General features: G+C 36.8%; 1 protein-coding gene across 1 annotated transcript in view; it reads right to left on the bottom strand.

The window, feature by feature from the left end:
- Positions 1-15,819, bottom strand: part of plxna1a (plexin A1a) — a 311,729-nt gene that overhangs the window by 46,483 nt on the left and 249,427 nt on the right. Inside the window, exons 12-16 of the mRNA XM_066698365.1 lie at positions 15,263-15,453; positions 6,885-7,036; positions 5,013-5,133; positions 3,421-3,557; positions 211-378 (exon numbers count right to left, since the gene is read on the bottom strand). Of these exons, the coding sequence (XP_066554462.1) occupies positions 211-378; positions 3,421-3,557; positions 5,013-5,133; positions 6,885-7,036; positions 15,263-15,453 (769 nt within the window). The remainder of the gene's footprint in view (positions 1-210; positions 379-3,420; positions 3,558-5,012; positions 5,134-6,884; positions 7,037-15,262; positions 15,454-15,819) is intronic.

Raw genomic sequence — 15,819 nt, 5'->3', positions numbered from 1 at the left:
CTAAGATGTGGAGATGAATAGTTGGCTAGATTAATGTTTACGAGTAGAGAATGCGTTTAGGGCCAGAATGCAAGTATTATAATCATATTAGAACCTCTTCAGATTGGTTTAAACAATTACGTTTCCTATGAATACAAATACCTAAATGAAAAACAAGACATGCCAGCATGCAGTAGCCGATCACAAGGAATTGAAAAGAGTATAATGTACCTGGCAATGCTCCACTCAGGGTCGATTTTCAAGATTGTGGGGTCCTCTGTGTAATTAAACTTGACTTCAGGGTTTCTGAGTTCGGCCCAGTTAATGTCCACCATGACTGGGGTGCCCCCTGGATTCTGTCCAGATGGTGTCACACACACAATCTCTCTGGTACTCCTCCTGGAAAAGAGAAAGGACAATGGTGTGAAATTAGTCAGTTTGCCAGGCCCAGTGTGCGATCCCTACAATTTCAAACTTAATCCACACACCTAGGAAAAAACTTTATTAGAAGTCGATGCAGCTGATTAATTTGGAAAAACATGGTAGAACAATTCTAAATTACTTCCTTTATAGGAATGTGTGTTTATCACTATTCAATGTTTGGTGGTGATATTTCAGTTAAAATCGTATACATCTAGCTTTCATTGATAATTTAATCAAGTGCATATTACAGAATTAATGCAAAAAAAGATTTAGGGTGAAAATTAAACTTAATTAAATGACATATCAGATTAAGAGAATGAAATACACGTCAAGACTAGATTTAAATCTCAAGGACACTCCTTCGAAGAAAACCCCAAACCTTCCTTTAAAGTCAAGTTTTCAAACAGCCCACCACAGCTCACTGTATATTTTTACCTTAAAAAAACTGACATGATACTGTACTGTAATGTATTTAATTTACAGGGCAATGGACTGAACAAAATTAAATCTGACTTGGAAAGCAGAAGCCCAGTTTTTGTCGGCAGCCTTCGAGACAGGCTTGCGGTGCGGAGCTGCTTGTGTCACCAGTTCTGCACCGCCTGACCTTGCTATGGGATTGTGTTACCTTGCTTCACTAACTCCAGTTACCGCTTCTCTTGACCTGGCAATCACAGAGTACCCTTTACTGGATTCAACAATTATTTCAGAGAAACTGTCAGTATATGAAATTATATATATATATATATATATATATATATATATATATAATTGTTAAGTTCTTATTCATAACAAACCTTTCAGTGATTACTGTAATGCTAGAAAGCAGGAGTGTTTTCGAAGTGATTAGTTGTTTCGCCCTCACCATCTTAACTGCATTCAAGCGACTGGAAACTTTACTTTAAATCAGTGTTTAAAAAACTCTTAAAATACATTATTAAGAATTAAAAATATATTAAATAAGATAAATTAAATGCCAAATAACGATTTAAATTAAAACTATGAATACTGTGGACTACTGCTGTATATACATATGAATACACATACTTACATGAATCTAATTAAATTTCTGTAGAGAATCTCAAATATTTATGTGAAATATTACGAAAATGATTTAAAAACAATACACATACTGTATATTCATACCCAGTACAATTTCTGTCAAATTATCTTGCAGGTTTGTGCTGTAGACTTCCATGAAAAAAAAAGAAATGCTTCTCTTTTCTTAAGGTTTCCATGGGAACCTTTCACAACATAGATCTACTAAACCACAGATATATGTACATATTTTGACAAGGAGGTTCTCGCCAGCATAAAGGTGGAAATAAAAGAAGCTTTTAGGTTACTTTTAGTTTAAACAAAAAAAAAAAATAGGAAATAGAAAAGAAGGAAGAGAAACTTATAAAATTAAGTTTGTTTTGACATTAGAATATGAAACCTTTTCAAATGCAGTAATTTAGATTAAGTTTCCATGGATAACACCACATTGAATGAAAACCTACTTATTCAAACTATCATTTTCATTTTTCTGTATTGTTCGTGGAGGTAAAAGCCTACAGGATTTCCAATATAACTGTCAGTGGATTAGTTCTAGAAAGTAATACTGCAAATATAAAGAGCATATTGATGAATATTCCTTTCCTCTGTCTACTATGCAAAATGTGTACCCAGAAAAAGCTTCAGCTGAAACAAAGCGCATCCTTAATATAAAATAGTATTTTTATTAACATTTAATATCCCATGCTTTATCATGTTCAATGTTTTGAATGTTATTATTATTATTTGTTTTGGTCTCTGGCTGAGTGCCACTAGGGGGCGAGAGAGAACTGATATGTTAGTTGAAAAAATAAAATGTGGCTTTGTTCATGCTATTAAGGCTTGGTTTTGTTTGGGGGAGAAAACTGCAAAATGTATGAAGAAAAAAAATACTAAATAAAACAAGGATTGAATACTTGACAAATTATATCTAGTGGCCAGTGCTAAAGAACTGAGAGAAAAAGTTATATTGTATTATTTTGTTTTCATTAAAAATGCAATTATAAGGCACATTTAAAAATATTCTCACTGAACTGTAAAAAAATCTACAAATTCTATGTTTTTCAACACAAAATGTCATTTCCCATCCTTGAGATATACCTGGTCATGTAGGAACTCGCATATGCATACACATATATGCATGCATACAGTGGGACATTCTTTGCATATGTCATAAATAAAACCATTAGGGTTGACATCAAAGAAATGGAATATAATCCATGGGTTCACATCTTGTCTGCACTTATTAGCTTTAACAATCTAGGATGTAGGACATATATTTTGTTTACTGTATATTTCCTATACACTTGTGTAAACTGGAATTTGTAAATTGCATTATGTTTTGAACTGTACTGTATTATTGCACTTTGTATTGCTCTTTATTTTGTAAGTCACCCTGGATAAGGGCATCTGCTAATAAATAAATAAATAAATATAATAATAATAATAATAATAATAATAATAATAATAATAATAATAATAATAATGGGTACAGAAGTACTGGACTAAAATCTCTTGTAGTTAATGCTGTTTTTCTTCCCTGACATTTGCTCTCTGTGGCTACTTACATGGATAAAAACCAGTTCTGGCAAATGGGGAGGATTCTAACATCACATTTCCTTACTTTATATTCTTTAAAATGAACACAAACTATATTCCATTAACAATCCTAGACCAACGTTGACAGCCATTTCAGCCATTATAGAATATTTTAATTTCTGATTGACCTTAGTATGTCTTCTTAACTTGAAAGTAATAAAATAACAAATAAACATAATTCATTGTACTTCTGATGGGTTAATATCACAGGTTACATCATTTTCAGTCAAGGTACCTGCTGTACAAGCAAAGGGGATTTTAGTCAGAGCGTGAGAGCATGCATCTGTTTTTACTTCAGTCATATTTCAGTTGCTTCAGACTGCAAGCCATAAAAGCCTACAGGAAGCAATCAATTCTCTGCTGCAATGAATGGGACTGTGGATTCACCTCTCAAATCTGCAGGGGTGGAGGCCAATGTTGACCGACACTGCACTGCCTGCATTGAGGTGATTCCCCTCAATGGTGATGCGTGTTCCTCCTGAGACTGGACCCCTGGGTGGGTTCACTCTTGAAAAATAGGGTGTCTGAGAGAGAGAGAGAGAGAAACTAATTAAAACCAAATGGTAAAGACACTTTTAAAAGGACTATAAGCAGGACCCATCTGTTCTCAGCCTGCTATAATCTGCCTTCATTAGAAAGGGAGACTTAATAATAGCTATGTCTTCCTAATAGTGAAAAAGCTCAAACAGGATCTAGTTTTTCCAAAGGATGTTATGCTTCTTTGTAATAAATAATACAAATCTGTATTCCGGGCTTCATGGATTTTGAAAAAATCTTTATAGCTGGAGACAATATCGCACTGCTTTGATGCCATCTCTTTGTTTTCGGGATGATAGGAAATGCTGATCTATGGTAGCTTTTGTGGAGCGGAACAGATATATATTGCAATAAGTCTGCATAACAACGAACAAGGGCTGCTGGATGAGAGCAGTCAAAGAAAGGGTTTCAGCCTTTGCAAGGTGCATCCATTATTCCTAAAAACAGCAGGCCTCAAATTAAGCATCAGTTGAAAAATGGCCATAATGGTCCCTCATTATTAGAGGATATTTTATAATTAGCCACTAGGTGATGTTTTCATTAGTTCATTATTCTATAGATCAGCGTAATTGGAGAAGCTAGATGGACATATTGAGATTCAGTATCGAACTGGAGGTAATTCCGATTGTTCTAATTCGCCAGTGAAATTCACAAGTCCCTATTTATTATAGCGCATCAGTGGTTGTTGCAGAGAAGACATCTCTGGCTTTGGAACAAATGTCATGGAGATTAAATGGGGGGGGATCCATCCGTGTATGTGATGTCATTTTCACAACATAAACAAAACATTTTTCTGGTGTGACCGACTTTGCAAAAGGTAAATACCACAAGGTTAACACATAGGTTAAATTGCAAATATTCTTTCCAAATATATTTGGAAAGTGATAGAATTACACTACTAGTTCTCACTTTGCTGGAGTTTAGTCATGAGCTGAATATTCAGTTCAGTATGGGGTGCGCTTTTGTGTAAGAGTTGAGAATTACATAACATCCACAACAAAATGTATAAATACTCCGTGCTCCTCCACCCAGGTTGAAGAGTACCCCCCGTGTCGACTAGGTTCCATGCCAATCAATAAATTAACTGAATGAATAAAACATTGAATTAAACAGTTTCGTTATTGTGTTGTTGTTTTTTTACTTACAAGGGCAACAACATCGCTATAAACATTTACCTACACATTAAAGTCAATTAGAATAGAAGATCACAATGGTCTTATGGGGGTAATCTAAACCATTGTGTCTTAAGGAGGCATTGACAGGTGGTTAGACACTGCAGTTCTAATGCTCACTGGGATCCATAGTTGTAGACTGTCATGACCATAGTACTGGAAAAGGCCACGGTATCTTTTTATCTGGTACTGTACAAATGATGATGTGCAGCACAGAGAAAGAAATGGTGAAAACTGTAATTGGTTAACCCAGATGCATTCCACACTTACAACAAAGGTGAATGTCTTCGGGGAGATGGCTCTGTAGTCTAAGCTGCAGTCTCTCACACACACTTCCACATTGGCCTCCTGAACCCTATAGCCAGTGGCGTCAGAAATCTGGCACACAATTCTGTGGAAAAAACAAACACAAATAAAGATACTTTAAGGGTACAGCCATTTGCAGTGTTTCTAAAGATGCTCATTTGCAGCACTTGAAAAGCAAAACATACATTGCTAACCATATGGTGCACAGCCAAAACCGTTATATGGAAACCAAAGCCAAAAATGCAGATGGCTTATATATATATTGTTGTTACAGGTGGTAAACAGTTTGTAAGCAATACATTTCTTTTGCAGAGGTAAACATCGCCATAGAGAGACGTCAGAAATCAATGAAAGCTTTACCCATATTGTGAATCCCCTCGGAAATTCTAATGTAAATCACTGTGGTTGAGCATAAATTGGTGGGGGAAAGACTGGTGCTAATTTTTAACCTTATGTTGCTCTGCGTAAAACATATTGGACGGTTAATTAGACCATCCCGACAGTGAATGAATGTTTTCAGTGTGTTTTTAATTAGATGTACTTGGCTTCTTTTCATGATAAAAATGGCTTGCTCCTACTGTTGCTAGTTATTCATTCCCCCTTTTGTCCACCCCTGTTGGATGCTGTGGAGATGAAAATTAACTTCAAATGATTGAGGTTTTCCTGGGTTTGAGAAGTCTTATTAATTTTCAATTCATCATACAAATAGGGTTAATTAAAATTCGAAATTTAGCGTGGCTTAAATATATTAACATGGCAAAACGATCTTCACAAGGCAACAGCGGAAAAGGCAGAATAGTATACGGGAAGCTCATCACGTAATCTGATGGATTAAACCTGAATGGATTTCAAATATATGAAGTGAAGGCTGCAAACATACAGTGATCCACGGATTTAGGAAAGCCAGCATTGATTACTTTTACCATTGGAAAATACTCTATAACTACTACAGAAACACTGAATTAAAATGACAAATGTTAACAGTTTACATTAGCTTCAATGTGCATGACACCTGCAGTACAGTAAGCATACGGGAAAGCTTAATTAGGAGACAGAAAAGCAGACTGACTGTCCTTTCAGCCATTCAAGTGTGGAATCAAATCCCAGAGTAGAAGAGAAACTGTGGGTCCTGTTATAATAATAATAATTATTAATAATGTACTTGGTATTTGCATATTCATATTTTGGATATAGCTTATAAAACTGCAGTTAAGTCTCTGGGTTCCTGTGTTTAATTAGTTATGAGTTCAATTACAGTTTAGAGCACGGTCAAAGACTTTCAAATAATTGTGGGCTAAAAAAAAGGCACTGTTCTTTCCTGTGTTGGTGGTCGTCGGCTGGAGAAGAAAGTGATAGGCAGGGCAAGGAAAACAACTAGAAAAGAGCAACACTGGCAATAAATCACCACCGAGAGCAAACAAAACAAAACAGGAAAAAAAAAAGGCCAGTAAGCAAAGATAGAAGGACACCCTGAAACAGTGCTACAGATGAGGACAATGCTCAAAGACATAGGTGGCCCTGTAGAGAAAATCAGAGAGACTGGGGAAAAACTGTCAGTGTGGATTTCAAGAGCTGTGATTGTGATGTGAGCACACGGGAACCAGATTTCTTTTTTTTTTTTTTTCCTCTACTAAGCACACATTTAATTTCTTTGGTGTCTTTTCTGAAATGCATCTGGAACAGCTCAGTTGAAAGCAAATTCCAGATGACTACTTAGTGTGGAGACTAAGGACAGGTACTTATTTGATCATATTAACTTCTGGTGAGGATGTGCCTGAGCTGAAGTGATAGAAAGTTTTGATTTGGATGAGGAAAAATAAACTAAGACAGACTTACTGTTCAGCGCTGATGTACTCTTCCTCAATGGGGTAGCACACCACTTTGCCCACTCTCACTCCTGATTGGATGTCTCGGAACTGCAGCCCCAGATTCTCACCAATGATAGTCAACCGGGTTCCACCTTGTCTGGGTCCAGTTTCTGGAAGGAGCTGGAAGATAGTGGAAATAACAGTTAGGAAGGGGGCAACTCTTAATTAAAAATAGGTTTGCTTGGCTACGGAGTAGACTTTGTGCTCTTTAGTCTGTTGTGCCGTTCACTGGCTTATACTTTTAGGCATCAAATGTTTTGCAAGTGTAATTGTAATGTTCTGGAACACAATAATGGAACACTGATGCACTAATACAAAGTCTGACAGTTATGATCTTCTAAAGAATACATTAATTTTTAGACCCATGGTGTAAGAATGCTCAAAAATAAAGCTATCCAAAGTTGAGGAGAAACACCAACAAAAATGTGCGAAGACTGCCTGGATTTAAGACTAGGACCAATTTCAATAACACTGCAGTGGGGTACAAATATCAATATACCAGTAATTTGGATCAAATTATTATATGTTGAATTGGCATTCGCAGCAGGATGAACACCCCAGATTAGGAAAGCAAAGAGAGCTGAGGTGAACTAGCTCGCCTCTCAAGTCTGCTTCTCTTCGGATACGCTCTGAATCCAATAGCCTTAAATTTTAATAAAGAAAAATTACCTGACTTCATAGAAAGAAAAGCCTTATACACCATCAGCTCGAGACCATTCCTTAATTTAAACTTATTACCCCTGCTCCTGCATTACCTCTCTTCAGTCGGGGACCGTGTGGCAGCAAGATAATGTGATTTATTTACTGGAATTATTTCTAATAAAGCGGACAGGTGTGGCATGACAAAACAAATATTGTGACTGATGTGCAGTATGAAGCAGACCTCATAATAACAATAATGATATAATTATAGGTAATTTCATAGCAGAGCTATTTGTTTTCATCTGCTGCAGTGTGTCCATGTATAATGCCCAGCTGTAATCCGCGACAGAGCTTTAAAGGACCAGCTGATGTCAGTAAATTATCTTGCTTAACATCACTATAACTACTACCACTGTGATTAATACCACATAATGCAATGAAGGCTGCAGCTAATTGTATGAGACACTTACATAATATTGTATGCAAGCAAGTCATATAATGCGCAGATTTTTCAAGGATGCTTCATCTATAAAGCAGCACAACAGCTAGAATTAGTCCTGCCTCTAACTTTTTCTCTTCCATTACTTTATAAGGTCCTAATGATGTACAAGCCAGCAAAGACTGAAGATTGTATATGTGGGTACAGTTCCACATCAACTACATGAACTATCAAAAAAGGTACAGTTCATAACTTAATTACTCCATAAGAATAATGTATAACTCCCAAAAAACTATTTTGTTTTATGTATTTTTTCCCCTGGGAAATCAGAAGAGCATTTATATATATTCCCTTATTTTCCCTAAACTAAGCAGGAATACTGAAAATAAGTTAATCAAGAAAAAACTGTGAATCTGCTTTGAATATTCATATAACCATATAGATGCACATAAGCACAATATCTAGGCCTTTATATACATTTTTGTATTTTCTGTTTACCACCTTCCATGTTATCAACGTTTATTTTATTTACCAGGAACACATTTCAGTGAATCAAGGCATTTTGTTTCTAGTTAAATTATAATTTGATTATGTGTGATCTAGGGTGCCATGTCTATAGGCAGCAGGCGTTATTATTTTAGCATTAGTAAATATTATATTAATTTAAGCAGTACAAAAACAAAACACAATGAAAAAAAATAGTATGGATAATCTGGGAATATGAAAAGCAATCAATGTTAAAATGATGTGATTATCAGTATTTCAGCATAATTTACAGCTTGGGTCAGATTTAACAGTGTTAAGAGTTGAAGTATTTCCATGCGATTTAAAGAGACATTGTGAAGAGGCCATTTTAATGCTGGAAGGCATTGAGCTCCAGATATGAGATGGTGGATACACAAAGGCATGTTGACCCATATTTGATCTTAATTCAGTCATTTTAAGAGTAGACACTTGCTTACTTTATTTATTTATTGCTTCTGCACTTGTGGGAATCCCTGATCTTTAAGAGATACATTTTCTTATCTGGTCGTAGTTTATTCAGGGAAAATATACGATAGGTTATCCTATCCCTATACATGATAACTACCATAGTTATTGCTGTATAAGCGCTTTGTATTTCACATTACATTTGAAATTACCTTACATTTCATTACCAATAATGCCTTGTCACATTAACATGTGCACATTTAGGATAAGAACATGTTCTATATGATTTATCGTAACACTGTTGCATGGTAAACCTTGCATTCTGATACCATCGTATCTAGTGTAAATATGCCTTTATGTTTGATAGTGTTATGTTTGATCACCAGTCTATAATGTAACAGAGATCTTTAAGAAAATGTCACAGAGCAACATTAGTTATCATTTTGCAGATTATCAGGATAAAAATATCCCTGTCCTTAGGGCATCTATTAAATCATAGTTAAGTACAATGAACCTTTTTTTTCTCCTGCATGGTGTACCAATAAATTTCAAACACACATTTAATTAAAACAATTAAATCACATCAGACTGTAATAAAATGCCTCATGCTAATTTGGGAAAGGCCCCTGTATTGAAGTAATTCCTCCTGTAACTAACATTTTCTTCCAGTTTAATGGAGCTTGAATTGATTTTCAAAACTCACATCAGATTTCTACACAGAAAAGGAGGAGAACAAACTTCAAACAAAGTAGGACATACGCATAGAGCATCTGTCAAAGACTGCACCTAATAAATCACTGCATGAAAAGGAGAACCCAGATAGACATTACAAGTTCCTCTGTCTCATACATATACACTCACCTAAAGGATTATTAGGAACACCATACTAATACTGTGTTTGACCCCCTTTCGCCTTCAGAACTGCCTTAATTCTACGTGGCATTGATTCAACAAGGTGCTGAAAGCATTCTTTAGAAATGTTGGCCCATATTGATAGGATAGCATCTTGCAGTTGATGGAGATTTGTGGGATGCACATCCAGGGCACGAAGCTCCCGTTCCACCACATCCCAAAGATGCTCTATTGGGTTGAGATCTGGTGACTGCGGGGGCCAGTTTAGTACAGTGAACTCATTGTCATGTTCAAGAAACCAATTTGAAATGATTCGACCTTTGTGACATGGTGCATTATCCTGCTGGAAGTAGCCATCAGAGGATGGGTACATGGTGGTCATAAAGGGATGGACATGGTCAGAAACAATGCTCAGGTAGGCCGTGGCATTTAAACGATGCCCAATTGGCACTAAGGGGCCTAAAGTGTGCCAAGAAAACATCCCCCACACCATTACACCACCACCACCAGCCTGCACAGTGGTAACAAGGCATGATGGATCCATGTTCTCATTCTGTTTACGCCAAATTCTGACTCTACCATCTGAATGTCTCAACAGAAATCGAGACTCATCAGACCAGGCAACATTTTTCCAGTCTTCAACTGTCCAATTTTGGTGAGCTTGTGCAAATTGTAGCCTCTTTTTCCTATTTGTAGTGGAGATGAGAGGTACCCGGTGGGGTCTTCTGCTGTTGTAGCCCATCCGCCTCAAGGTTGTACGTGTTGTGGCTTCACAAATGCTTTGCTGCATACCTCGGTTGTAACGAGTGGTTATTTCAGTCAAAGTTGCTCTTCTATCAGCTTGAATTAGTCGGCCCATTCTCCTCTGACCTCTAGCATCAACAAGGCATTTTCGCCCACAGGACTGCCGCATACTGGATGTTTTTCCCTTTTCACACCATTCTTTGTAAACCCTAGAAAGGGTTGTGCGTGAAAATCCCAGTAACTGAGCAGATTGTGAAATACTCAGACCGGCCCGTCTGGCACCAACAACCATGCCACGCTCAAAATTGCTTAAATCACCTTTCTTTCCCATTCAGACATTCAGTTTGGAGTTCAGGAGATTGTCTTGACCAGGACCACACCCCTAAATGCATTGAAGCAACTGCCATGTGATTGGTTGGTTAGATAATTGCATTAATGAGAAATTGAACAGGTGTTCCTAATAATCCTTTAGGTGAGTGTATATTTTTTAAATATATAAACACCTCAGTTTTAAATTGTTAGCAAAAATGTTTTGAACTTATCTAAATTTAAATAGATGAATCACTAAATAGCACCTCAAAGAAAAAGAAAAAGTGATTTATTTTAATACCTGAATTGTGGCCGACAAAATAATGTTATCATGTGTTTGTCTGTCATTATCTATAAATACTTCTACATTTGTATGGATACAGCCTTAAACTTTCCATTTGGAAACTGACTTTTGTTGGATAAATCCTGCTTACTCTTCAGTAAATATTATAAACAAAAATGGTCGTCATGGAATATGAAAACACTCCCTTTGTTGCAAAGATCCAGAAATGTTGTGGCACTATATATATATTTGACTTTGATATAGTCCAGTGATGTCTGGAGAGAACCCTCTGATGACAATGTAAAACAACGTAATGTCACATTACTACAATTCCTCTCTTTACACTTTGTACAAAACGTGGGAATGCTTTGTACACCGCAGTAGAGGTACACTTGTTAAACTGTGTGAACCTGTTGAATGGATTTGAATGGAATGTTTAACGAGTACAAAATGATAAATGTCATGAAAAGGAAGGAAAGACCCAAAGAAACTTTAAACACCATTTCAGAAAATACACTGACTATCTGGAGATAGTACATCATATTTGCACATGTACACCTGGTGTCAAATCCTTATTGTAGCCACTGAATGCAACATCATGGGGGGGGAGAGGGAGATAGAGAATGAGAAAGAGTATAAAGGGATGAGTCCATGAAATTCCCGGGAGCCTTGCAAAAAACAAAAAACAGAATCAATTGTAATATCCTGTTGCCTGTAACTTTTTAAAGAACATATCCTCTGCATCCTAATATATATCCATTATCAGAGATGGAAAGTGTATTGTAACAACTTTGCACTAGTTGCATTTTAACACTTTGCACGGTGATCAGATATAAATCTTCTTTTTTGAGTTTAAGACAACGAATATAATAATTGTTGGAAAAACATGGAGGGTTGACCAAAAGTACCAATATACTTACATAACTTGGATGCAATTCATCAATCCATTTTATTTTTGTGATAACGCCCTTTGCAAGGTTGCCACAAGAACATTATAACACTTATTTCAAAGTTAATAAAAAAATTAGGTCTATAGTTTGCAAGTGAACTAGGTGTGAATGTACCCTAAAATTAATCTTGTTAAACCTAACACACACACAAACCTTCCACTCCTCTCTTAATGCATACACTGCAAAGGGAATGTAGAAGATTTAAAAGGCAGTTAATTAGATCTTTAAAGGAAAGTGGATAAACAAAAACTAAAACCCAAAATTAAGAGTCCCATGAATATTAAATAGATACCCCCACGTACTCACCCCACCTCAAGGGAAGAGTATACTGAGGGCAGAGCCAGGCATAATTAACTACCTCTTCTTTCATCTCCTAGTTGATACGTTAGACTAATCATCTGAAAATCCCAGATTCACAGAAACCACTGCATATAAACCCACAGTGCTAAGTCCTCCTAATTGCATTTTTCTACTTACTGAAGATCAGTCAGAAACAAATATTACACACACACAAATATATAAATACATACACATAAACATAAAAGGTCTAAAAAGTTTGAAAACCTAAAAGTGCCAAATGTTTACAATATGAAAGTAGGTCCTATCACTGTAGCACACTGTAATAGTAGATTGCCTTAAAAACTATTATTTGTGATGTTATATAATTATGATATGGCTTAATGATGTTCACGGTTTCACAGTGAAATCAGTTTTCGAACCACAAACCATCCTTTCACTGAATGTGTCTTTCTTCCAAATAATTATTTTGCATAATACTCTTAACACTTAACTGTACCACTTTTTAATCCCAGGGAGGCAGCAATTGTCTGCACCATTTGCTCTTTGCTGTCGATTGGCTTATTTGTACTTATTCTGAAATTTTTGTCTTGCAGTTTTCAAAACTATGATGTGAAAATTGAAATAAGCTGTAGTACATTCATTAGTCCCACACAATCTTGTTGAGATTGGCACCAGGATATAGAGATATTGTGCATACAAGCAACCACAGTACTATTTCAATGTATCACTTTTTCAGAACCTCCCCACTGTGTGCATCTCTCTCTCTCTTAAACAGTGCATTTTAGAAAAGTAGCACAAATTGAGTCATAAAAAAAGGATGCGTGCATTTTGTCAATATTTAATATGAAGGAAGGCTTGTAATTGGATGGTTGATTTCACACTAGATCTTGCTTTGAAGAGAGAGTGTGTGTGCGTGTGAGAGAGAGAGTGTGTGTGCGTGTGAGAGAGAGAGTGTGTGTGCGTGTCCGTACAGTTCAGTTTGGAGCTCAGTGGTACAAGCACATCTAAACAAGACTTATGGGATTGGAAACTGGCAGTAAAATCATTTGACTTTCAGAGAGAAGTACCAAGAAAAACAAACCTGGGCCTTAATTGGTTTCAGTGGGGTAGTTTTAAATGTAACTGTACACCCCCATAGAAAACAATGTATAAGCAAGAACATTTTTTAATGACAATACAATCGATCAGTAATTGACAGAAGGTACAAGATGTAAGTGTACAGATTTACAGTCTGAGTGGAACAAAATATCTGTTATCCCAGCCCTTCATAATAACAGCTTCCCTCCTAAGGCTGTAAAACAGGGTCATGTATTTTTTGGATACATCTGTGTCAAACTCCATCAGGGATATTTTTGTAAGGAACTAGAGCAAATCCAAGTAAGAAAGCTGAAGAGGAAAAGACTGCAAGCTCCCTCACAGCAACGTGCATTTAACTTCTTATGCAAAATTAATATTAAACAATATACATGGAAGTAATGGAACATAGAGCATTTTTCCCCCCACAGTGAAGAAGAGTATTAGAAGTGCATATATGCTTTTGCAGGATGCTGATTCTCCCGCAAGATCTATTGAATTAAAGCATTCCTTTTGGCATGCACTGAAATTAAGTTGTTTTGCCACTTCAGTCGCTGAAAATTTAAGGAATGGTTTGTGTGTGGGGAAAAAAATACATCTGTGGTGCTTCTTTGTGACCACTCAAGGGCAATGTTTTTAAATGAGCAAAATAATCTGCATTAAGAGCAACCCAATAAAAGTCACATCCGACTTGGATTTCTGCAAAAGCAGTAGACACGTCGACACAGAAGAGTAATAAGTAAGTAGCAAACATCATATGCTTTTTCCGCAGAACTCTGGGTCTCCACAGTTGCAGTCAAGTAAGAACCAGAAAATCCAAGTTAAATACTCGATATAAAAACTAAATTACTGGCTAATCCTCACTAATGTACTACTCTCAGATTCCTCCATGACAGAAAATTCAAGTATTAATAATGGGACCTTATTCAATGAAACGCACAAATACTCCCAGAAAAGAAATAATAATATTCAATTTAGCAGCTGGAAGGACTGTAATGCTACAGTATATTGCATTTCAAATCCTTTTAATATAAGAATGAAACCAGTGGAGTGCCTATAGCCTTTCCTAATCGTTTCTAAAGATGGTATTTTAAAAGCCAGGAATGTCAGATCTTACAAATAATAGTTATTGCATGCGTCTTCTATTTCTAGTTACTAGCCTGACAAGTTGGTGAAAGACTCTTTAAATTGTATTAACAATTAGGCTTGGAAAGAAGAAGGGATGCATTTCTTGGTGCGTTTCTGATTTATCCAGTACCATTGAACTAAAAATAATCATAATAATAACCTGAATTGTGGGAAAATGCAGTGTTTCATTATGCATTGCAACCCACAAACAAACTCAGTCAAATAAGTAAGAGAACTACGACTGAATAACAAAACCAAATGGGACCACACCATATTTTAGGGTCTGGTTGAATAAGATGATCCTGGCATTTTAATAACAGTGAAGAGATAACCATTGCATGTTTGTTTTCTCATTTGTTTTTTCTCTAGCATGCTTAACCATATCCTTCATTATTTCAAGACAGCCACACATCATTATGCACGGTAAAAGTCTTGAGGAGGAACAAGGGATCTGGGAAGGTGCCAACTCCAGTCCCTGTTGCAAAGCCCGACACTAGGCAGATGGCCCCGACTTTCTAACACACTAGAACAGTGGGTTAGTGAGAAAGTGGCAACCTGGTGGCAGAACACATCGCATCCCTTTTCCCAAAGCACCCAACCCCCACCAACACCCCTGCCTGGCCCTCCCCTCCACATAAGCTCTCTCAGTCTGTGATCTGGTTCCCATTGTCTCTCTCTCTCTCGCTGCGTCTTACCTTAGTGATTTTGGGATGGGTGCACCTGCTGTTCCCGGCACTGGCATGCATCCAACTGCTTTCGTGGATGGGGCAGTGCTGCCGCAAGGAGCATTTCTTCTCCTGAACACACCAGCCGCATTCGAAGCGTGGATCTGCTTTAAGGCACATGCCACAGCTTTCTCGAAGGGCAGTGCACTTATACAGGTGAGCTGGAACCAGGAGGAGAGAGAAACGGGGGTTAGAGGGTGAGGGTTTCTCTTCAGGGGGCTCCTCAATAAAAATCCTATTAATCTTGTGGAAAGCAGTTGTCACCTCATTAGAGCATGGAACTCACATTGCCATTATGAAGATAAATGGAGAATATTTCCAAACACACAAAAAAAAGTGGCAAGCATTTCATAAGAGGATACATCCTCATATTTCTACACCATCTTCAAAATTTCCACTCAGGTCTGATGCTACGCCCGTTCTGCTATACATGTTCATTCAGGTGCTACACTTAATTCTGTAATTACCCCAAAGAAATGCATAAACTAAAGTATGAAATGTACTAATGTAGGAAAAGAAAAAAATAA

The sequence above is a fragment of the Amia ocellicauda genome, chromosome 3 (genome assembly GCF_036373705.1).
Source record: "Amia ocellicauda isolate fAmiCal2 chromosome 3, fAmiCal2.hap1, whole genome shotgun sequence".
Lineage (NCBI taxonomy): Eukaryota > Metazoa > Chordata > Actinopteri > Amiiformes > Amiidae > Amia > Amia ocellicauda.
The sequence above is the reverse complement of the archived record's forward strand: the minus strand, read 5'-3'. Positions and strand labels throughout refer to the sequence as shown.